Source organism: Quercus suber, unplaced genomic scaffold, assembly GCF_002906115.3.
Source record: "Quercus suber isolate HL8 unplaced genomic scaffold, Cork oak 2.0 scaffold_527, whole genome shotgun sequence".
Taxonomy (NCBI): domain Eukaryota; kingdom Viridiplantae; phylum Streptophyta; class Magnoliopsida; order Fagales; family Fagaceae; genus Quercus; species Quercus suber.
This window is the reverse complement of record NW_027069976.1, coordinates 128,638-152,918: the sequence shown is the minus strand read 5'-3', so window position 1 is coordinate 152,918 and position 24,281 is coordinate 128,638. Positions and strand designations below refer to the sequence as shown.

Here is a 24,281-nt window from a genome sequence, read left to right as displayed (position 1 = left end):
TTCCATATTATAAAAAAATTTACTGTAGCAGTTCCTAAGGTTCCATGTAATATATTAGTATGTTTTCTGCTCACTATATTGATAACCTCTTGATGTTTATAGGTCCACCAGCATACCACACACCTATTGATGAGATAACATATAAAATGGAGGGTCTTCATCTTAACGAGGGAAGCAACAAATTGATAGGGCAAGAGCATAAAGCACTTATCCTATACAAAGGAGATGGTGCACTTGTTCCATATGGAGAGGTTGAATTTTTGAAGAAACGTAAGCCACGGCCTAAAGTAGACCTTGACCCAGAAACAAATAGACTTTGGAATCTTTTGATGGGTCAAGGAACCGAAGGCCTTGACGGAACTGACAAGGAGAAGGAGAAATGGTGGGAAGAGGAAAGGAAAGTTTTTCGTGGCCGAGCTGACTCATTTATTGCAAGAATGCACCTTGTTCAAGGTACAGTCCTAACAATTTTAGCCTCACTTCGAATCATAATCAAGTCTTCTGCAATTCACATATTTTAACCTCAAGATAGTCAGATCTACATTTGTTTGAAGTATTCCTTCTTGAATTTTTTATTATGGCATGCTCTTAAAATTATTTAATAGCAGAGTTAACTAAAAACATAAAAGAGTTGACACATCAGAACAAAACCAGAAAGAGATGTATGAATAAACAGAGAGTATTACAAAACTTTTTTTTTTGATAAGAGTATTACAAAACTAGAACGTCACTATATGAAGTTCAAAAGATCAAATATGAAGAAACGAATAATAATATGGGAAACAATAGGATAAAAAAAACCATCACTGAATTGCAGAAATTGAGAGAATGAGTTTTTCTTTTAGAATAAATTTTCTAAATAAAATGCTTACCAAATGGCAAATTTGCAACTAAGAAAAAATTTGGTAGGTGTTATGTAGAAGAGGCAAATAGAGAACCAATGATGAAGAAAGTGTACTATGCATGGAAAATGTAAATCTAACTCAGTTTAAAAAATAATAATAATGTAAGATGAGCACAGAACTCGCACATAGAAATTCAAATCAATAAAATAAATAATAATTAAGAAAAAATTAACAAAGAAGGCATAGATTTAATGTAGTAGAGCTCAAATTAAAGTCATCGGAAAGTTTGCTAAAAGTTTCTAAGAAATTCTATATGACAAATATTATATCTAATGTGAACCAACTAAGAAAATCAACTACTTACATAGAAAGTTATCCAAGTAGATGATATTAACCATAAAATAAAATGACACACTTCACAGGAGATAGACGCTTCTCGCGATGGAAAGGATCAGTTGTTGACTCAGTGATAGGAGTCTTCCTTACCCAAAATGTTTCAGACCATCTTTCAAGGTAATTTATTATTTTCACATAATTCCACTACCAAATTTCCCATGAGAGTAAACAATGTTGATGATTTCTTCCCTTCTCTTTGCAGCTCTGCCTTCATGTCTCTGGCAGCACGATTTCCTCTCAAGTCAACAAGCAACAACAGGACATGTGACAACATTGGGACAGACACACTAGTCGAGGAATCAGAAGTCTGCATTATAAATCAAGATGACACCACCAGATGTCTTGAAAAGGTATCAAGTCAAACAATCTACAATGGAAGCTATATGGCACACCATGAATTAACAGAGCATCAAAGAGACAATGAAACCACAGGAATAGAAAGGAGGAGCCTAATGGATGCACATAGTCAGAGCATGGAGGAAGAAGTTATATCATCACAAGATTCTTTTGATTCCTCAATCATTCAAGGCACTGGAGGACTAAGATCCTCCTCAGGCTCCAATTCAGAAGCAGAAGATTTTATAAATGGGGGCAAACACAGTGAGGTTTATTTTCCAACTTTAACAAATCTTCTACAGATGGAGAAGACCACATTCCAGGAATTTTACAGCCATGAAAACAGTTGTCCACTTATGGATGAGGGATCCAGGTATGGGCATAAACAGTCCGAATATGTAGAGCATGGCCAGAAAAAGTCAAGATTGGACAGAGATGATTCCAATGGACCTTCTGCATTTACTTATCCAAACAATCCTGACAATTTACGAATGCAAGTACAAGTGGCTGCTTCAGATAACTACCATTCGCACATGATCCCAGACTCTAGAGTACCTGAAGTAGAGGATTTTGAAGCATTGAGTGAGGAAAGCATATCCCCCTGGTCTTCAACTGCAAAAGATGCAAACGGCAAAGGCTTTAAGACCAAAGTACAGGAGAGAAGCGGAGCTAAAAACACAGTGCAACAGAATGGGCAATTGCAGTGTCAAGATACCCCAAGAATGGGCCCATATGTACAATTAATAAACCACTCGGAGCAACAAGAAAGTATTTCCCAACCAGTACTACACACTGTACATAATCAACCGTCCTGCCACAACCATCAACATGATATGAAGGCCCTTCAATTGCAAACCCCATCATTTACAGAACCTGTACAACCTGCCGATGCACTGGCTAAAAGCCAGAATAATGCCATGCAGCATGTCCTAAGTGTCCCTAAACTCACTGAAACTGCAGAGAGAACCTCTGTAGTAAATAAGCAAATACACTTGGAAAATGGATTGTTTGAACCAAATTCAAATGGGCAAGCTTATTCTTCTGTTCAAGCATATGGTGGAACAAATGCAAAAATTTCAAAAGCAAAAAAAGGAAAGGTGGAGAGTGAGAAAAAAAGTACATTTGACTGGGACAGTTTAAGAATGCAAGTGCCAGCCAATAGTAGGAACAACGAAAGAAGCAGAGATGCACTTGACTCACTGGACTATGAAGCAGTAAGATGTGCAAATGTTCTTGAGATATCTAACGCTATAAAAGAGCGGGGGATGAATAATATGCTAGCAGAACGAATCAAGGTACACGTTCTAAACTAGTCTTCAAAGCTTTCTTTTTTGCAATTATCAGCTTCAAGCAGCTCCACAAATATAGCATTATTTAACACACAATTATTCTTTACCCAAAAAAAGTAACAATGGTTTCACAATTTTTTATTAGTAACACTGGTATCAAAATATTGCAGGCATTCCTAAACCGAGTGGTTAGAGATCATGGAAGTATCGATCTGGAATGGTTAAGAGATGTTCCCCCTGATAAAGCAAAGTGAGCCATTCCATAACCACCTCACTTCTAAAATATTACATGCTACCACCACTAAGTTAACAATGCCTTACAAAACACAAAGTGGTACAAGTCTGGAACAAATACTGTACTGCATCCAATTGTAATAAAATAAATTGTCATTTTTTCTTGCAGGGATTATCTGTTAAGCATACGAGGGCTCGGGTTGAAAAGTGTAGAGTGTGTGCGGCTTTTAACACTCCATCATCTTGCTTTTCCAGTAAGATTTATATTAAATCTACTTCCTGTGTATAAGGGGTAAAGAATATCTTTCAATTAACATATTAATTAATGTTTTCATAAAGGTTGACACTAATGTTGGAAGGATAGCAGTTCGATTGGGCTGGGTTCCCCTCCAACCCTTGCCTGAATCACTTCAGTTACACCTCCTAGAACTGTAAGTACATATGCCATTTAACGATAACTAAATCCTTCCATTGTTCAGAAATGATAATCAAAATCCTACACAGGTATCCAATGCTGGAGTCAATTCAAAAATATTTGTGGCCAAGATTATGCAAACTTGACCAACGAACACTGTAACCTCGCATCCACTCTCATCAATTTTTATTATGCAAGTATTTTCACACAAATAATTAGGATAAAAGAATTGCTATTACTGACTAAGAAACCATTGCTACAACAGGTATGAACTGCACTACCAATTGATTACTTTTGGAAAGGTATGTAGCAACATACAGTTTTCATATGCTGTTGTGTTCAACAGAATATTTGTAATTACCAACTAAAGAAAAGGAAAAAATTTGTCATGCTTTGATATCTATGCAGGTTTTCTGCACAAAAAGTAAACCAAATTGCAATGCTTGTCCAATGAGAGGAGAGTGCAGACACTTTGCAAGTGCTTTCGCAAGGTTTGCATCCCAAAATCTGTCCTATTGCTATCTCTACTACCACCATCATGAAGGCATATAATCTTATGGCAATTCATCAGAATTACTAGTATTCTCCATAAAAAATATTCAAGCCTCAATGATTTGACAACTACAATGCCTTAAAATATATAAATTAGTATTTAATTCACAAGGGCCCAATAATATTTATAAATATAAATTAATAATAGCTAAAGGCCTTGTAGCTCAACTAGCACTTCCTGATGCTTCTAATAGAGACGTCCAAGGTTCAAATCCTCCCTCCCCCAACTATCAAATTATCAAGAATAATAATAATAAATAACTACCAGTGGCTCCTAGTCCTATAAACAAGAAGTAATTAATTCTTTTGTGATATGAACCCAGATGAAATTTGAAACCTTTAAGTAAATAAGGCATGAGAACAAAAATGCAAAAAAAAATGAAGAAAACTAGAAGAACAAAATGCAAGTCACCTTATCAGAAAATTGAAGGCAGAGAAAAAAGAAAGACCATTGTTCTCAATACCACCCAACTCATCTTCCCATATGCATGAATGGCTTATACTCTTAATGGAATGAAACACCTTCTTCTCAAGACCTCTAGCTCATCTTCCTGTATATATGAGTCACATATTCTCCTAATTAAACTGACAAAAGGCCCTATTTTGTGCAGTGCAAGGCTTGCCCTGCCAGGGCCAGAAGAGAAGAGTATTGTGAGTTCATCTGTTCCCATTGCAACCGAGAGAAACCCTGCAGTAGTTATCAACTTCATGCTTTGATATCTATGCAGGTTTTCTGCACAAAAAGTAAACCAAATTGCAATGCTTGTCCAATGAGAGGAGAGTGCAGACACTTTGCAAGTGCTTTCGCAAGGTTTGCATCCCAAAATCTGTCCTATTGCTATCTCTACTACCACCATCATGAAGGCATATAATCTTATGGCAATTCATCAGAACTACTAGTATTCTCCATAAAAAATATTCAAGCCTCAATGATTTGACAACTACAATGCCTTAAAATATATAAATTAGTATTCAATTCACAAGGGCCCAATAATATTTATAAATATAAATTAATAATAGCTAAAGGCCTTGTAGCTCAACTAGCACTTCCTAATGCTTCTAATAGAGACGTCCAGGTTCAAATCCTCCCTCCCCCAACTATCAAATTATCAAGAATAATAATAATAAATAACTACCAGTGGCTCCTAGTCCTATAAACAAGAAGTAATTAATTCTTTTGTGATATGAACCCAGATGAAATTTGAAACCTTTAAGTAAATAAGGCATGAGAACAAAAATGCAAAAAAAATGAAGAAAACTAGAAGAACAAAATGCAAGTCACCTTATCAGAAAATTGAAGGCAGAGAAAAAAGAAAGACCATTGTTCTCAATACCACCCAACTCATCTTCCCATATGCATGAATGGCATATACTCTTAATGGAATGAAACACCTTCGTCTCAAGACCTCTAGCTCATCTTCCTGTATATATGAGTCAAATATTCTCTTAATTAAACTGACAAAAGTCCCTATTTTGTGCAGTGCAAGGCTTGCCCTGCCAGGTCCAGAAGAGAAGAGTATTGTGAGTTCATCTGTTCCCATTGCAACCGAGAGAAACCCTGCAGTAGTTATCAACCCCATGCAATTACCTCCACCTGAGAACAACTCACTGAAAGTAACAGGATATGAAAGCCGCACATGCGAGCCAATCATTGAAGAACCAGCAACACCAGAACAAGAATGCACAGAGGCAACAGAAAGCGACATTGAGGACGCATTCTATGAGGATCCTGATGAAATTCCTATCATCAAACTCAACATTAAAGAGTTCACAACGAATCTTCAAAATTACATGCAAGAGAACATGGAACTTCAAGAAGGTGACATGTCCAAGGCTTTGGTTGCCATAAATCCTTCTATCCCTACACCCAAACTGAAGAATGTGAGTCGGCTACGAACAGAGCACCAAGTGTAAGTAGATATCTTCTCAAAATCTTAAATCCAAGTAACTGGGTTGAGCTGGATTGGATACAGTTCAAATTGATCCTCCTGAACTGAAATCCAATTTGAACAAAGCTATCAAAATCCATCTCTTGAATTTATTTACATCATAATCATTGAATATTGCTAGCAGAAACTTGCAGCTTCTAATCAAATAGAAAATAACTCTAACCCTAGTTGGAAAGACCTTGGTCTTTCAAATAAGTAAAAATAATATATATTGTGATAATAAATATAAGTCTGCATGATGCAGTCTGACAACTTCCATCCTGAAATGATGCAGGTATGAACTTCCAGATTCACATCCACTCTTGGAGGGGTTAGTAAATCTCTATAATCTAGAATTATTAAGCTACCTTTAACTAGAAAACTTGGTTTTATTTAAGCATTACCAACAAAATGCAGATGGACAGACGAGAACCTGATGATCCAAGCCCATACCTTCTTGCTATATGGACACCAGGTAAGCACAAAACATAAATGCCTTAAGTTGCTATTGAGATCATCCAATGTATCAACACAGTCAGAACCAAAGATAAAGTGAAGAGGTGACCAGGACCAGTCAATATTCCTGTCACCAAAATAAGGTGTAACATTTTTAGCATCTAATTTGAATCATATTTGCAAAACTTGTAACTAGGTGAAACTGCAAATTCAATTCAACCACCTGAAAGAACGTGTGGATCACAAGAACCTAACAAATTGTGCAACGAGAAGACATGTTTTTCATGCAATAGTGTAAGAGAAGCTAATGCACAAACAGTCAGAGGGACACTGCTGGTGAGTGAACTCCTTTTAACGACAACATAGATAATCATTAATTTAGGAAAATAAATCAGTAAACATAATAGACAATTTCTAATTGTTTACTGATGTTTACATCCTGTCAATATAGATACCATGCAGAACAGCGATGAGAGGAAGCTTTCCACTCAATGGTACCTACTTTCAAGTTAATGAGGTAAGTTTATTAAAACAATATGCTCACTGTACTAGTTCTGGAGCACAGCTGGAAATACTACCAGCCTGACCTTGTGAGTGTCAGAAACCTGTACCACATCCTATCAAGTAGTCTTACCCTCATGAGATGGGAGAACTATTTATAGTTTGGTCCCCTTCATATTAGTAAAAAAATTTAAACCATTAATTTCATGGTTTTCAAACCAAGAATTCTACTATCATGCAGGTATTTGCAGATAATGAATCTAGCCAGAATCCAATTGATGTTCCAAGATCATGGTTATGGAATTTGCCAAGACGGACTGTATACTTTGGAACCTCTGTATCAACAATTTTTAAAGGTAAGAGAATATTTATATACACGTATTTACTACATAGCTATCCCTATTTAAACAAAAAGCAAGCTTACAGAAAATGTCTATCAGGCCTATCAACTGAGGGAATTCAATACTGCTTTTGGAAAGGTATGGAATTCTAACTTCATTTATTCACCTCACATTATCTGCTTTTGTAGAGAACATCTTATGCCATGCACATATTACAAGAAAAAAGAAGAAACAATACAAAGACACATTTTCAACTTCACAAAAACGCACTTCACTTTTCCAAATACCACTTGCTCAAACATATAAAATATTATATTGAGAATTGGATCATACAAATTCCTGGAAATTATGAATAACCTTTATTTCAAATTTGCAAGAAACCAAAGGGTATAAGAAGTTTGTAAATCAGTTTTAAACCCTTTTTTTTCTTCTTCAGGATAGTCAGTTTTAGACCTAATTTTATGTAAATAATTAAGCAAGGTAAAACGAGTGGGGGTGTGTGTGTGTGTGTGTGTGTGTGTGTGAGAGAGAGAGAGAGAGAGAGATTTGTGAGTACTATATTGAGATACCAATAACAAAATAATACATAATAGTAGCTCACTATGACAGGATAGGTGAATTGCTCTTCTAATTTAAAAGACAAAACATAGTTGACATGGATAGACTTACACCACCCAAGTGGTTGACTGAGGATTTGTATTTAAGGCCTAGTCTAATTCATTGTGCCTGTCTAAGAATATTATGCATATCCAAACAGTGATAAATCTACCAGAAAATGTAATAAAAGAAATATGAGAGAACATTAACCAACCCAATAGGAATCAAATGAGTCCCCATAAAAACATGAGGAAGAAAAAAAAAAAAAAGGGGAAATGCTTCAAAAGATTAACACTAACCCTACCAATAAAAAAATGTATGATAATGCTTAAATGGTTGGAATGTGTAATCTACACTGCCTAGTTGGTCTATCAATCATCATGAAACACATAAGAAATACTCTATGAGCCACATTTTCTGCTTTCAAAGTGCTGGCAATTTATCATACATATTCTTCCAAAATCTAAAAGATCAAATATCCATATAATTTTCCTACCACAAGAAAAATGTGTATCATTGCAGACAACATAAATAATTGACTTCTTTAAGCATAGACCATCCCAAATGGCCAAAACTGTGGTATTCAAACGGTTGATTTTTGTCAGAATACATGTGAAATTGCACTACATAGCAAGATGTCAACTAAAATTCTTTACAGCGGGGTTGTTCTGTTCATATCATTCAAGGATTAGCATCAGTTCTACTTGTTTGTAAGATACCAATATTCAACCATGTTACACTTCCTAATCTTAAGAAAATTTATTTGCAGGATTTGTTTGTGTGAGAGGATTTGACCAAAAAACACGAGCACCGCGACCTCTAAAGGCCAGATTGCACTACCCAGCAAGTAAGTTGGTCAAAACAAAAAATGAGAACAAAAGATAAACTGGCCATGATGCAGAGATGATTACCTGCAGAAGGTACAAACCGAGGTTGTTGGAACAAAACAAAAATGTTGCTGACTAAGAGAGAAGGAAGATCATTTACTAACAGATTATTGTCCGTTCAATTCTTCTTCTAACATAAGATGCAGTTGCTCCAAGTTAGCCAGGCAATAGAAATTTTCAAGTCAGTGTTAGATCCTCTGACCAAAAAAAATGTAATTTGAAATTATGATCATTATTTCATTCTTGCTCAAAACAGAGCCATTCTTCAAAAATTAGCCAATGTCACTCTCAATAAAAAAAATTACCTAGCAGAACTCACCTTTAGTTATCAATAAAAAGATAAATCATTAATCGTGAGAACAAATGTGTAATGCATGAGTGTGCAACAACAAATCTTTCCAACGTAATTTAGCAACACATATGCTTTTGGATTTTGGACAGCTGATGAAACTTATCAACAACACAGCTAACAAAACCACATGATAATTTCTTTTCCTGGATGATTAAAACCAAATGAAAAATATTTTAGAGAACAATCCTCAAGCCCACATTTTGGAGTTCACCAAAGATGACTAAAATCATTTTAGACACCAGACATATCAGCACGTGATGCAAAGTTCCTATGTTATGACCAAGAAGCTGACTCAGATACAATATCCTGGGTTTACAACAGCACATTATCTGGCAAACTAGTTCAAACCCAAGTTTTAATAATTCTATGAGAGGAAAATACAACAATGAAGGGAAGGAAAAGTACAAACTATATAACAAAGCCAGTGAGTATCTAGTAATCAATCAACATTGCCAATCAAGAATTGACATTACCAACAGAAACTGAATAAAAGCTGGAGGATGGGTTCTAGAAGTATAGTTTTTAATTTGCAAGATGAACCATTGTGCTTAATGTGCATTGACATCCCCATTCATAAGCTCAAGATGATCTTTATCTGTTATTTGCTTGGTTGTTGGTTATTTGCAGATCTCATTTCTGTCTTCTTTCAAGAATTTATCATTATTCTTCTTTTCATTAGTTAATTTTGCTGCTTTCCCCTTTAATTTTTTGAGTGGGGATGCTTTCGTTTACTTCCCACGTACTAAGATTTTTTTTTTTTTTTTGATAAGTAATAAGTTTATTGATATCAAAAAGAGGAGCACCCTAGTACACAGGGAGTGTACAAGGGGTCAAACCATCAAGAACAAAAATTACAAAAATCTAAGAATCAAAAAAAGATAAAAATGATTGATTCCGCAATGCAACCAACCAATCCATTAAAGTTCTAAAGAAAAATAGCTTCAAGTCTAATACAGATCTCTCTTTATCTTCAAAGCATCTACTATTTATCTCTCTCCAAAGGCACCACAATAAGAAATGAAGAACAATCAACCATGTATACCCATTTTGATGACAACCAAATCTGCCTAGCCAACATGCTAAAACCCTCACTACAGATTGCGACATAACCCAACTCACTCCAAACAATCCGAACACCATAGCCCACATATTCATTGCAACCGGACAATGATGAAAGACATGATCAACCAATTCACCATTACACTTGCACATGTAGCACCAATCCAATATCCAAACCCTCCTTTTTCGTAAATTGTCAATCATTAAGCACTTCCCCAAAGCAATAGTCCAAACAAAGAAAGCTACTCAAGAGGAAATCTTATGTTTCCAAATACTTTTCCAAAGAAAGCAATAGTCATTAGAGCCCACTAAGAGACTATAATAGTCTTTAACCAGGAAGCCCTTCTCTATCAAGTTTCCAGCACTAACCTCCTTATCTCGACAAAATCTAAACAATTCAAGTTATCTCGACAAAATCTAAACAATTCAAGATAGCTGACTGCAAGAGAAGTCTCACCACAACAATAGACTTGCCAAAATTTCACCCTAGGTCCCCAATATCATATAGAATGTGGCAAGAAAAAAAAGACCATCCTAGACTAATATATTTCCACAAGCCAACACCATATGAACCGTTAACAGGCCTAGTACACCAACCACCCCATTCACTGCCATATTTCACTACTATCACTTGCCTCCAAAGGGAGGCCCTCTCCATCCCAAATCTCCATAGCCACTTCCCAAGCAAAGCTTCATTAGAAAGTCTTATCTTCTTTATCTCCAAGCCACTCAAAGCAATGGGACTGCAAACAGTGGCCCATTTAACCAAATAGAATTTTGGTTCATCTCCAATGTCACCCATAAGAAATTTCTCTAAAGTTTCTCAATTTGTTTAGCCATAACTACAGGAATAGGAAATAGAGATAGAAAATAAGCGGGTAAATTAGATAGAGCGTTTTTAATTAAAGTGACTCTACCTCCCTTGAATAAGTACAAACATTTCCATCCTGCTAATCTCCATTCTATCTCCTCCAGAATTGGGTTCCATATTGCCTTATCCTTAAATTTAGCTCCCAAAGGAAGACCCAAATACTTCATTGGAAGAGTACCTTGTTTACAGCCAAGGAATCAACAATAAGTCCAAATTATCCACCATACCAACAAGAATCAACTCTGACTTACCCAAATTTATCTTTGGACCATAGACCGCCGCAAACCAAATGAGGATCATACAAAGAAATAGAACCTAATCCAGATCAGCGCCACAAAAAATCAAAGTTTCATCCGCAAAGAGAAGGTGAGACACCGCCAATGATCTTCCCTCTTCACTACCCACACCAAAGCCTAACGTGTGTCCATCATGGACAGCTTTATCCAACATTCTCCCTAGGGCTTCCATAACCTAAACAAACAGCAAAGAGGACAATGGGTCACCTTGTCTCAACTCCCTAGAACTCTCAAAAAACCTACAAAGAGAGCCATTTATCAGAATAGCAAAACGAACTGTAGATATACAAAAGAATATCCCTTGCCGCCATTTAGCAGACAACCCACCCTTTTCTAGTAACTGCATAAGAAATCCTCAATTTACATGATCAAAGGCCTTCTCAACATCTAACTTACAAAGTAGCCCTGGCAACCCAGATTTCAATCTACTATCAAGGCATTCATTAGCAATAAGTACACGATCAAGAATCTGCCGATTCCTCACAAAAGCATTCTGTGAAGCTGAAATTGTATCTTCCGTGACTGAGCGAAGTCTATTGGCTAAGACCTTAGCAATGATTTTATAAACCCCCTAACAAGACTAATGGGCCAAAAATCCTTAACTTCAATTGCTTCATTTTTTTTTTTTTTTACGTATGAGAGTAATGAAAGTTGCATTTAAACTCTTTTCAAATTGACCTTTAGCAAAAAAATGATGAAAAACTGCCATAAGATCAGTTTTGAGAATTCCCAAGCATGCTTGGAAGAAAGCCATTGGAAACTCATCTGGTCCAGGCAATTTGTCATCATTAAAATTCTGTATGACCTCAAAAATTTCTGCCTCATCGAAGGGTCTATCTAGTCAATCTGCATTATCGCCAGATATTCTAGGAAATACCAAGACTTCTGGAAATGGTCTATCAACTTGCTCCTCAAAGTATAATTTCTTAAAGAATTGAGTAATACAATCAGCAATCATACCTTGATTTAAAGACAAGATTTCATCAACCATAAGGCTCTCAACACCACTATTTCTTCTATGAGAATTAGCCATTCTACGGAAAATTTTGGTATTTGCATCAAGCTCCCTCAAATGCAGCACCCTAGACTTCTGCCTCCAACTAACCTATTCTAAAAGAGTGAGTTTTCAATATCGATACGGAGATTAGTTTGTTCTAACTTTTCCTTAGCTGTTAAAGGCTGAGTCTCCTCTCTAACATCCAAATCATTTAACTTGTTCCAGAGCTGCTGTTTTTTAATAGTGACATGACCAAACTCCACTTCGTTCCACTTTTTTAGATCCCACTTCTTAGCTAGTACAAACCTCGAGTTGCCTTGAAACAAATAAGATGTCCACCAAGCCTTCACTTTATTAACAAAATTCTCCACCCTCAACCACATATTTTCAAAACAGAAAGGAGTTATACCTTTCCAATGACTTCCCGCTCCAGCAGAATTGGGAAGTGGTCTGAAAGTACACTGGATAGTCTTTTTTGGGTAAATATAGTGAAGTGATCCGCCAAGAGTATAGTGAAAAGAAATCGATCTATTCTAGAACCGAAGGAAGTATTTTACCAAGTATAAAGGCCCCCATCCATAGGTATATCCATCAGCCCATGAAGAAAGATAAAATCAAAAAATCCATACATAGCCCAAATGCAACTTGCAGCCCCTAATCTTTCTGATGGGAAGCGAATTATAATAAAGTCCCCTCCTATACACCATGGCAAGTCCCACCAACTAATCAGCCCTGTCAGCTCCTCTCACATTTTCCAACGCCCCTTATTCAAATTTGGGCCATATACTCCTGTAAACGCCCACTCAAATTGATCCCAACATTTTTAAATTTGCATAAAATAGAAAAACACCCCACTGCTTCCTCTACTTTTTCCAACACACTTCGGTCCCACATCAGAACAATACCCTCAGAAGCACCTTCAGAACCTAAATATAACCAATCTACATATGGACAGCCCCATATACTTCGAACAATTCCTCTAGTTATCCATTCAAGTTTAGTCTCCTGCAAACATACAATATCAGCCCTCAAGGTACGCAGCAAGTTAGGAAGCTGAACCCTCCTCTCAACCACATTCAAACCTCTAACATTCCAGGAAAGTATATTCAAATTCATTTCGAAACAGATAGTGCCCGCTCCCTATTAGTACCATTAGGCCCAGATGAAGTAGAACCATAATTAATCGAACTAAATAGACCCTTCAACTCTCTTATACCTTTCACTCCTGAACTCTTCAAGTCACGTGCTTTTTTCTCCAAAGCAGGCCTACGGTGTAGTTCAGCCTCAACAGCTAACTAGAAATTTGTCGCTTGATTTTCCAAACCTTGCAAGGACACACCCAGGAATTTATCAAACCCATTGAATCTACTTTGGAACCACTCAGAGTAAGATTCTTTCCTCACTGGATTCTCCACACCCACAAATTCCTATCCTTCCATGGCCAAGGGTAGTGAAAAAGCTAGTGGTTCCACCGCTAGAGGTGACAAACCCCCTTCGTTAGGTAGAGAAATTTGTATCGGAACCGCCACTCTCCTTCCATCTCGAATTCCCCCATTTCTTGACAACATTGCCGGAATGTTCCTGAAGTAACAATCTGATGTCTCGCTGCAAGTTAACTTCACCTTCAGAGATGGTTACTGACACATCGGTCTCATCGGAGCCGAGAGATTCAATATCGGACCAGTCGGTGCCAAGAAACTCAATCTCGGCATTATCGGAGAGCGTCACTGGCTGGGCTAACGTCGAAGAGCTGCAAGGAACAGCTTGAGAAAGCTTCGGCTCGACAATCACTACCTCGCAGCTTTTAGATCCTCGCTCAGAGCTCTCCGAGACCGACGGCAAAGAGAACCCAGCGTTTTGGGTCTCGTCAGATGAGAAAAGAAAAAGGGTGAGTTTGTTTTTGCTTGGTTCGCCATACTGAAAGGGGCTTCGGAGTAGCAGTATGGCGATTGGGCTTTGGTTTGAAGGGGCTTATCAAAGTTTTTGAAACTTTGTTCCTTGGGCTTTGCATTTAGGCCCACTTCCTGGACTGTGGACCTGAACTTTCCACCCACCTTCTATCTTTGAAAAAATAAAACCCTTATTTGGGGAAAAAAACCCTTGAATGTACCAAAATATACAACAACAACAAACAATAAAACAAAGCCTCAATCAGCCACATGTATTCTTTTCCTCAATTCTATTTCACCTAACATCAAAGTCTTTATTATTTTTTTTAATTAACATGTCTTTTTTAACTACTTTTACAAATGTTATTTTTTATATTCTTTTACCTTTTTTTCGTTCCCTCAACTTGAATTAACTCACTATTTCTTACCAGCACATTAATCACTCTCAACTCTCCTCTAAACATGACCAAACTATCTCAAGCAACTCTCCATCATATTTTCATCAATAAAAGTCACCTCTATCTTTTAGCAAAACATTTCAAATCTCATCTATCTATTTATTTTCACTTATCCATCTTAACATTCTTATTTCAGTTACATTCATTTCATGAACGTGTTTTTCTTAACAACCCAACATTTTATACAATAGAGCATAGTTGGTCATATAGTAATCTTATAAAATTTTCCTTTAACTCCACACAATACTCTCTTAATGTGCTTCTCCACTTCATCCACCTTAGTCTAATCTTATGATTCACATCCTCTTCAACCTCTCCATCTATATAAATTATTGATCTAAGATATCAAAAGCTCTCACTTTTTTGTATCTCTTGACCATTAAGTCTTATTGCCCCATCATCTTTGTTTCTACTTTTACCAAACTTACATTCTATTCGATACACCCTGTTTTAACCTTACTTAATCAAAAGCCTTTAGATTATAAAGCGTCTCGCCAAATTTCTAACTTCACATTAACCATACTTCTAGTTTCATCCGCTAAAACCATATCATCTTCAAAAAAATACACTAAGAGTTCCTCTTAAATCAATTTAGTGAGTTCATCCATCACTACTGCGAAAAGATAGACTTAATGTTGATCCTTGGTGCAAGCCGGTAATGATAAGAAACTCACTTGTAATGCCTTCACTTGTTCTCACACTAGTTACAACTATGTCATACTTATTCTTAATTAAATTTTAGAGGAACTCCTTACTTTTCCAAAACCCCACCACAAAACCTCTTTACGGACCCTATTGTATGCTTTCTCTAGATCAACAAAAACCATATGAAGATCTTTATAAACCTCCCTGTATTTTTTCATTAGATGTCTAAGTTAGAAAATAGCTTCCATTGCAAATTGTCTTGACATAAAGCCAATACTAAAACCAAATTGATTCTCTGATATTGTTGTTTCATGTCTTAAACCATGTTCAACCACTTTCTCCCAAAGTTTCATAATGTGACTCATAAGTTTATTCCATGGTAATTTATACAATTTTGAATATCCCTTTTTGTATAATTAATCAGATACAATAACCAAACCTTAATCCCCAAATTTTGGAGTTAGGTAAAGAAGATAATTAATTGGATCCAATATAAAAAGATTAGGCACAAGGAGGGCTTTGTGTGTGTGTGTAGCAACAAGAATTTTCAAGCAAAGCTTAGCTACAATATCCCTCAATGATAATGAGATATGGTTGAAGATAGGAAAAACATAATGCTTGAATTATGATCTTACCTAACACAATGGATGGGGAAAATCTGTTACCATCTTCCCTTTATTACTTTAAGGATAAGGCATCTGGAAGCGGAAGCCGAGGAATATCTATTAAAGCTTTCTGTGTTCATTTGAAGCCATACCACTGGGATCTATCCCTGTAATACTTTAAGAATTCAGGAAGAAAAAATTAATTTATGGTGCATACTAATCATTCTACCAAATCCACCAAGATGTAAAGCTCATACATCTGACGATCCATTGAAAGCTAATGAAATTATCACCCATGTTATATGTAAAACATACAACGCATCATCCTTTCTACTATTTTAAAGACTATTCAGGTAAAAAACTCAAAATTAATGGTTAACAACCATCTAAACAAGATGAGACATTAGGCTCCAAGTCTAATAAAAAAATTCATACAATGAGTTTTATTTTTACCAAATCCACCAAGATGTAAAGCTCATACATCTGACGATCCATTGAAAGCTAATGAAATTATCACCCATGTTATATGTAAAACATACAACGCATCATCCTTTCTACTATTTTAAAGACTATTCAGGTAAAAAACTCAAAATTAATGGTTAACAACCATCTAAACAAGATGAGACATTAGGCTCCAAGTCTAATAAAAAAATTCATACAATGAGTTTTATTTCTTCTTATAATATTGTGGCAAACCTGTATCCTGACTAATTATTTACCATAAGGCAGAGTCTTCAACGATAGGTGACACTCTCACTTCATTTCATGTTTTCATGCATCTACTTAAAAGAATTCATTTTGGCTTCTATATTCTGAACCCTAAGTAGAAGATAGTGCATACTAATTCTGATTCTATTCATTTTAAAATAAATAAAGAAATACTCTGTGAATTAGAAAACGATCAAGGGTAGAACAAACAAGAGACACCCAACTGCAAAAGAGGCTATAAAGAATCTGGGGGGGTGTGAATATTCACATCTTTTAAAACTTAATAACCTAGGAGAGCTATATTTAGACAATTCGTGAGGGGAAAAAGGGTTCACATTGAAGCATGACTTTGAAATGTTCGTTAATATTTTCTATTAAATAATTCTAATGCCTTAAAATGAAGAAGTATACACATAGTACCATAAATTTTCAAGGATTTTTTTATTAAAAAAAAATTTGTTCTTGTAAACCTCATTTCCTCGTTATAACAATTTCATGTACTTCCTATTCAATCAAATTTGCAACATTAACAACTTGCTTTTTATTGATCAACTAAGCAACTACAAGGACAAGCATATCTGGAATGGTTGTAAAAATCACGTGAGCAATTTAAGAATAATTTCCTTAATCTGCAAATCTCAAATAATATTAAATGGCTGTCTAATAGAGCAAACCTATTATCACTAATACATACTCAATTAGTCATCATCACCTAATAAGGCACCTGTGATTTTTGTTCTCTAACCTTGTATTGTTCCAATCACAAATTTGGCAACCTCATCAATGAATACTTCTAGCTCACTGTCCTTATCAATTTATTTCAAATCTTCTACAAGAGCCAGGTTTTCCCTGTACTAACAAGAACCCTTTTTTATAAGTCAATAGTTACAACAATAGAGGAAGGAGGACTCGAACCCCGGTTCTCCTAGTAAAAGGAGAGTAGGCTGTGCCACTAAGCTAATTGGCACTAAAAAAATTAGTTTTTAATAGCCATTTAAGACTTTCATCTTAATCAATATAATAATTCAGATTTTTCTAAAAGAGAGTATGCAGCTAAAACTTCTCCACGCTGCAGAAGCTTTTCAACCAATGCAATTATTTTTTTAAACTTCATTATACACAAGTTTCAGAACTACCATGCTTTTCTTTTTCTTTTTTTCTTTTTCTTTTTTTTGGATTGGTAAGTTATACACTTGCAAAAGTGGGAGCTTTGTGTACTAGATATGGCCTTCTAGGAAAGGATTTAACAATAGCCCATATAAAGGCTTTATTTTAGTCAAAAATATACATAATGAAATTGATTCTAATTAAATTCCAGCAGCTTATTTTAAGCTTTGAGGGTGTGATTTTTTTCTACCTATGTGATTGCTTAGGAAAACCTAGGTGTGATTGCTTAGTGTTTTATTTAATGCATTTCTTGTTCTACCCCCTCTTTCAACCCTAGACAGTCATCAAGATTCAACCTTTTCTAACCTAAAACTCCTAAACATCAACTCTTATTCAAGAACTCATCAAAAAATCTATTTGAGGGTTGAATTCTTGAAGATCCTACATCACAACATAAGGTACAGGAGCGATAAGAATTTTTTATTAAAAAAAATGCATATAGCATACTTCATTGTTTTCTTAAATTCATACAAATTCTAAAGCTGATGCACCACAAACTTGCACATCAATAAAGAAAGCATCATTAACCAGAAAGGTCAAAATACATGAAAAAAATATTAAAGAATTATCAAATAACATTTCATTTTTCTTCTAGAGAAATAGTAATTATAAAAAAACACATAGTATTGCACAGAATTTCCAAAAATATATTCAGTTTTTGGAAATGTTCAAATATTTGGGCAAGATGTATCCTAAAAATTATAATCTTTTGAGTTGTATTGTGATAGATGTTTTAATGTCATTTGAAGAATTTATAACTGCAAGAAAAATTTTTAGAATTTAAAAATCTAAGTCAAATATCAAAACCTAAAAGATATACTCAGTTTAATTAAGGGGCACATTTTATTTCCTCAAACTTCTCTATGAAAATTTTAAGAAAGTCATTGCATCCATATCAATGCAATGCATGAAGCCACATATTTTGTTAAACATATTAGCTAAACCAGAACAACTAATTTAAACCTTTTATTATTGGTAAGTTACACATACAACCAGTGGGTTTTGACCCCCACAACATCAACCTCCACCCATTATTGTGGGGGGGCTGAGGTGTCATTTGAGCCAAAGCTCGTTAGCTTATTTTGAACTATATTAACATTGCAAAACAACACATTCTGTGAAAGAAAGTATGTACATTGATACTCATAAGATGCATAATGTCACATATGTGACACCCATGACCAAATTGTGGTAGTAGTTTCATCAAACTCAACCTAACCTAACATCATGAGTGAAACTGATACAGGTGTGAGTCGCATATTTAACATCGTTTCTTATTTCATTAATGGGCTTGAAAAATTTTGAACATTCAGCATACAATATGAAAACCTGAGCTGTAGACATTTGAATAGACAGTCATCAAGATTCAACCTTTTCTAACCTAAAACTCCTAAACATCAACTCTTATTCAAGAACTCATCAAAAAATCTATTTGAGGGTTGAATTCTTGAAGATCCTACATCACAACATAAGGTACAGGAGCGATAAGAATTTTTTATTAAAAAAAATGCATATAGCATACTTCATTGTTTTCTTAAATTCATACAAATTCTAAAGCTGATGCACCACAAACTTGCACATCAATAAAGAAAGCATCATTAACCAGAAAGGTCAAAATACATGAAAAAAATATTAAAGAATTATCAAATAACATTTCATTTTTCTTCTAGAGAAATAGTAATTATAAAAAAACACATAGTATTGCACAGAATTTCCAAAAATATATTCAGTTTTTGGAAATGTTCAAATATTTGGGCAAGATGTATCCTAAAAATTATAATCTTTTGAGTTGTATTGTGATAGACGTTTTAATGTCATTTGAAGAATTTATAACTGCAAGAAAAATTTTTAGAATTTAAAAATCTAAGTCAAATATCAAAACCTAAAAGATATACTCAGTTTAATTAAGGGGCACATTTTATTTCCTCAAACTTCTCTATGAAAATTTTAAGAAAGTCATTGCATCCATATCAATGCAATGCATGAAGCCACATATTTTGTTAAACATATTAGCTAAACCAGAACAACTAATTTAAACCTTTTATTATTGGTAAGTTACACATACAACCAGTGGGTTTTGACCCCCACAACATCAACCTCCACCCATTATTGTGGGGGGGCTGAGGTGTCATTTGAGCCAAAGCTCGTTAGCTTATTTTGAACTATATTAACATTGCAAAACAACACATTCTGTGAAAGAAAGTATGTACATTGATACTCATAAGATGCATAATGTCACATATGTGACACCCATGACCAAATTGTGGTAGTAGTTTCATCAAACTCAACCTAACCTAACATCATGAGTGAAACTGATACAGGTGTGAGTCGCATATTTAACATCGTTTCTTATTTCATTAATGGGCTTGAAAAATTTTGAACATTCAGCATACAATATGAAAACCTGAGCTGTAGACATTTGAACCACTAACTTGTTTCCTTGTTTGAGCTTTAAATTACTAATGAGTTTTTTAAACAATAAAAGAAGTAACTTATAAACAAGTACATACACATGCAACAACAAAAAAACATATAAAATATATTAAAATTAAAAATTAAACTCTGCCCATACATATGTATACCAAACCTTATACCAATAACTTTGCATGTGAATGGTTATTTGTTATGTTATTCTATGATAATGTACATGCACACATACCTAGCTCAATAGACCACACCAAAACAAGCCAATAGAGAGCAAAAATCTAGGAAACATGGGCATGGACTGCACAAGATATGCATCCCACATGCCTTAGACATCTGCCCAACTCCTTGACATGCATTAGTCATGCCTCAAATAAATTTTTCAAACACATTTGAATGTTTCAAGAGTAGAAGCTTTAAATTTTTTTTGGTAGGTATCCAAGAGTAGAAGTTTTAAATTCTAATGTCAATTACATGTTGGAAAAATTTAAAACATGGCTTGAATGCAATTAGACCACCCTAACATCACATTCCCTTTTTTTGGATAAGTACAATATTCCCTTCTTTTTTTCTTTTTTTTGGGAAAAGCGGGGGTTTGTTATTGGTATCTCCAAAAGTCTACGGTTTAAAAAATTCAATAGTATAAAAACCAGATTCATTTATTTGTTCTTGAATTGAGATTCGAGAACATAAACAGAAAAAAGACAAAATTTTAACCTTCAACCTTCATATTGTTCATGTGTCTGATCTCCATGTCTGTTATGGAAATCCCTATTACATATTCTAACTAAATACGGTCTTGCTTCTTTTCCCTCTTCACTGCCTACATCATTTATTACATAGGTTACAGGTCAACGTCTGCACTCTACGATCAACTTTTCAGTAAGTTAGTAATAATTATCCCATGATTAACAAAATGTTAAAAAATATTTTGGAACTGCACAATCAAAGTTGACGCTTAATTAGTAATAAATTTTGGAACCACTATTTGTAATTAGAAAGAAATCTTACCCATCCATGTGCACAAAATTATTGGAAAAATAATTTGACTTTACAATTGACATTTCAATTCAAAAAAAAAATTCAATTAAACAGGTTTATTGCATAAACTAGCAAACTTACCAACATTTACGCAAATAATTAGTGATCCTCATCAACATTTTAGGGAACTTATTGAATTTTTTTGTTTCCTTTTAAAATGAAAACTTTGGATATGTTTTTCCTGCCAATATTTTTTTTTCTAACAAGTAGTATTTACCAAATAACTTTTTGTTCCATGCAAAGTAATAAAAAAGGATGACATAGTTAAGAATTTCAGCATTTGATCAATCTCAGCCCCCTACAATTATAAGTTACTGGAGGGTTGATTATTGGGCAAATCTAACATGATAATCCTCTACAGAAAATTTTTACGGTAAACTGCTTTTTTGTTGATCACTAGCAGTACCTTTAGAGAAGAATCAATTAAAAAGGTCAAATAACTTATTAGGTAGTGAATCTATAATACCTGCAGTACCTTATGAGTGAATGTCATATTCTTCATATATCTTGACCAAATGAATACAAACCTAGAAGACACCGCACACCTTTAATTACCAAATTTCCATATGCCAAGTAAGCTAGCAACCACCCCTTACCAATATCCCTTATCAGTATCTTTAATTTGTTTTACTTTAAACCTTAAAATGAATTCTCTGACCATCCACATGAATCATGCCTGCCACGGACCATTATTTAACTATTGAAAGTAACTGCATGAAGAAGTACTCACTAGCCTATATAAATTCTATCCACAAATTCACTGGAACTCAAACAAATAGTGTATCTCAAAGAAAGAGAATAAGAACAAGTCAAAAGCATCCAAAGCCTTACTTGCAAATTTCTGCTTGCATCCATCGTCCATAAATCGAATGCAAGACAAAAATTAATCTTTAAAAGAAAGAAAAAATTACCACCCAATTGTTTCAAGATAAAACTTGGTGCTACCAAATTGTGCTTCATAAATCTTGACCAAATGAATTCGAACCTATAATACACCGCACACCTTTAATTGCCAAATGCCCATATGCCTGGTAAGCTAACAAGCACCTCTCCCCTATATCCCTTCCCAGCATCATTAATTTGTTTTAGTTAAAATCTTAAAATGAATTCTCTAAACCATCCACACGGATCGTGTATGTCCAAGGACCATTATTCCTATTGAAACTACCTGCATGAAGTAATTACTAACTTATATAAATTCCATCCACAAACTTCACTGGAAATCAAACAAATATTGTATCTCAAATAATGACAATAAGAACAAGTCAAAAGTATACGAAGACTTGCCAATTTCTGCTAGCATTCATCCTCCATAAATTGAATGCAAGACACAGATTAATCATTAAATGACAAAAAAAAAAATTGATAATTCAAAGTTGGGGGAGGGGGGATTTGAACCCTAGATGTCTCTGTTGGAAAGGTCACAAGTTGTCAGTTGAGCTAAAAAGCTCTTGGCATTAAAAGACAAAAAATTACCAACTAATCGCTTCTAGACAAAACTTGGTGGGAATTGTGCTCTTAAGTAACTTAATCAAAGTCATTCCATACTCTTCGAAGCCGTTTGGTTTGTGGAATCTTGGATCCCTAGAATCTTAGATTCACCAAATTACATTTCTAGGAATAAAAGATTGTTTCATTATTACAGCCTCATAACAGCTCGACAACAATCAATCTACGCCATTAAACAAAACGTGCAACAAACAAGCACACCTTCCATACAAAGCAAACCAAACTAAAATGGTCAAAACTGCCATCAAGACACATCATCAGATAAATTATCAAAGCAGCACCACAAAATAGAACAAAATCAATCCAAAATTCAACTAGAAGCATCTGTTTGGTTTGTGGAATCTTGGATCCCTAAAATCTTAGATTCACTGAATCACATTCCTAGGAATAGGATATTCTTTCATTATTACAGTCTCATAACAACCCAACAACAATCAATCTACACCATTAAGCAAAACGCACAACAATCACGCGCACCTTCCATTCAAAGCAAACCAAACAAAAACAGTCAAAACCACAATCAAGACACATCATCAGATAAATTAACAAAGTAGCACCACATAATTGAACAAAATCAATCCAAAATTCAACTAGAAGCATACTCCATAATCCTCTGTTTGGATTGGGGAATCTTAGATTCACCGAAACACATTCCTAGGAATAAAAGAACCTTTCATTATTATAGTATCATATCAACCCAACAACAATCAATCTACACCATTAAGCAAAACGCACAACAAACACGTGCACCTTCCACACGAAGCAAACCATACAATAACGGTCAAAACCGCCATCAAGACACATCATCAGATATATTAACAAAGCAGCACCACAATATAGAACAAGCTCAATCCTAAAATATTCAACAAGAAGCAGTGTCCAGTATCCTCTGTTTGGCTCTTGAGTAAAATGAGGGAACACAACTATTACTATTACTAAAACCTCGAATCTTACTGAACTAGTTCAGTTACAAAGCGATCAACGATTTGATTAGTCCCAGCCTTCTAAATTTCATCGAAAAACAACCAAAAATTCCTCTACCGAACCAGCTCAAGTACGAATCGATGAACATTTTGCTCAAGTACTAAAACCTTTCAATTTCATCAAAAACAAATTTAAACACGATCAACTATTTTTTTTCTTCCTCCATAATTTGATCTCTCTCTTTTAAATCTTTTAAGTTTTAAATTCGTTTCGTTTTCTGAGCAACCAAACAGAGAGAAAACCAAGCAAAAACAGAATCATGAAAGAAAAACAAGAGCTAGGGTTTGAGAAAGTGAGTTTTGGATGAAATAGAGAAGAATACCTGTTTGTTTGCATTTGGAGTGGAGGCAGAGTTACTGAGAGTTGTTCGTTGCTTGTGGAAATTGTTTTACTTATATTTTAGGTAATGCGGAGAGAAGAAAGAAGTGAGGGAAAACTAAAAGAAAGGAAAGGAAAGATGAGGAGATAAGAATTTGGAGTTGGGGATTGGGAATCGGGA

General features: G+C 34.9%; 1 protein-coding gene and 1 long non-coding RNA gene across 2 annotated transcripts in view; one reads left to right on the top strand and one right to left on the bottom strand.

Moving 5' to 3' along the window:
• The window catches only part of LOC111983111 (transcriptional activator DEMETER), a 13,381-nt gene extending 4,290 nt beyond the window's left edge, over positions 1-9,091 (top strand). The window contains exons 4-20 of the mRNA XM_065763824.1: positions 103-453; positions 1,268-1,358; positions 1,444-2,872; positions 3,037-3,116; positions 3,270-3,354; positions 3,440-3,531; positions 3,605-3,673; positions 3,781-3,817; positions 3,924-4,006; positions 5,549-5,977; positions 6,291-6,327; positions 6,413-6,470; positions 6,648-6,787; positions 6,903-6,968; positions 7,194-7,308; positions 7,393-7,431; positions 8,660-9,091. Of these exons, the coding sequence (XP_065619896.1) occupies positions 103-453; positions 1,268-1,358; positions 1,444-2,872; positions 3,037-3,116; positions 3,270-3,354; positions 3,440-3,531; positions 3,605-3,673; positions 3,781-3,817; positions 3,924-4,006; positions 5,549-5,977; positions 6,291-6,327; positions 6,413-6,470; positions 6,648-6,787; positions 6,903-6,968; positions 7,194-7,308; positions 7,393-7,431; positions 8,660-8,775 (3,317 nt within the window). The 3' untranslated portion in view covers positions 8,776-9,091. The remainder of the gene's footprint in view (positions 1-102; positions 454-1,267; positions 1,359-1,443; positions 2,873-3,036; positions 3,117-3,269; positions 3,355-3,439; positions 3,532-3,604; positions 3,674-3,780; positions 3,818-3,923; positions 4,007-5,548; positions 5,978-6,290; positions 6,328-6,412; positions 6,471-6,647; positions 6,788-6,902; positions 6,969-7,193; positions 7,309-7,392; positions 7,432-8,659) is intronic.
• Positions 5,974-24,281, bottom strand: LOC111983138 (uncharacterized). Its single transcript, XR_002879844.2, has 3 exons — positions 24,105-24,281; positions 15,980-16,124; positions 5,974-6,578 (listed from the first exon to the last, which is right to left on the bottom strand). It is a non-coding gene; the product is annotated as an uncharacterized LOC111983138 (long non-coding RNA).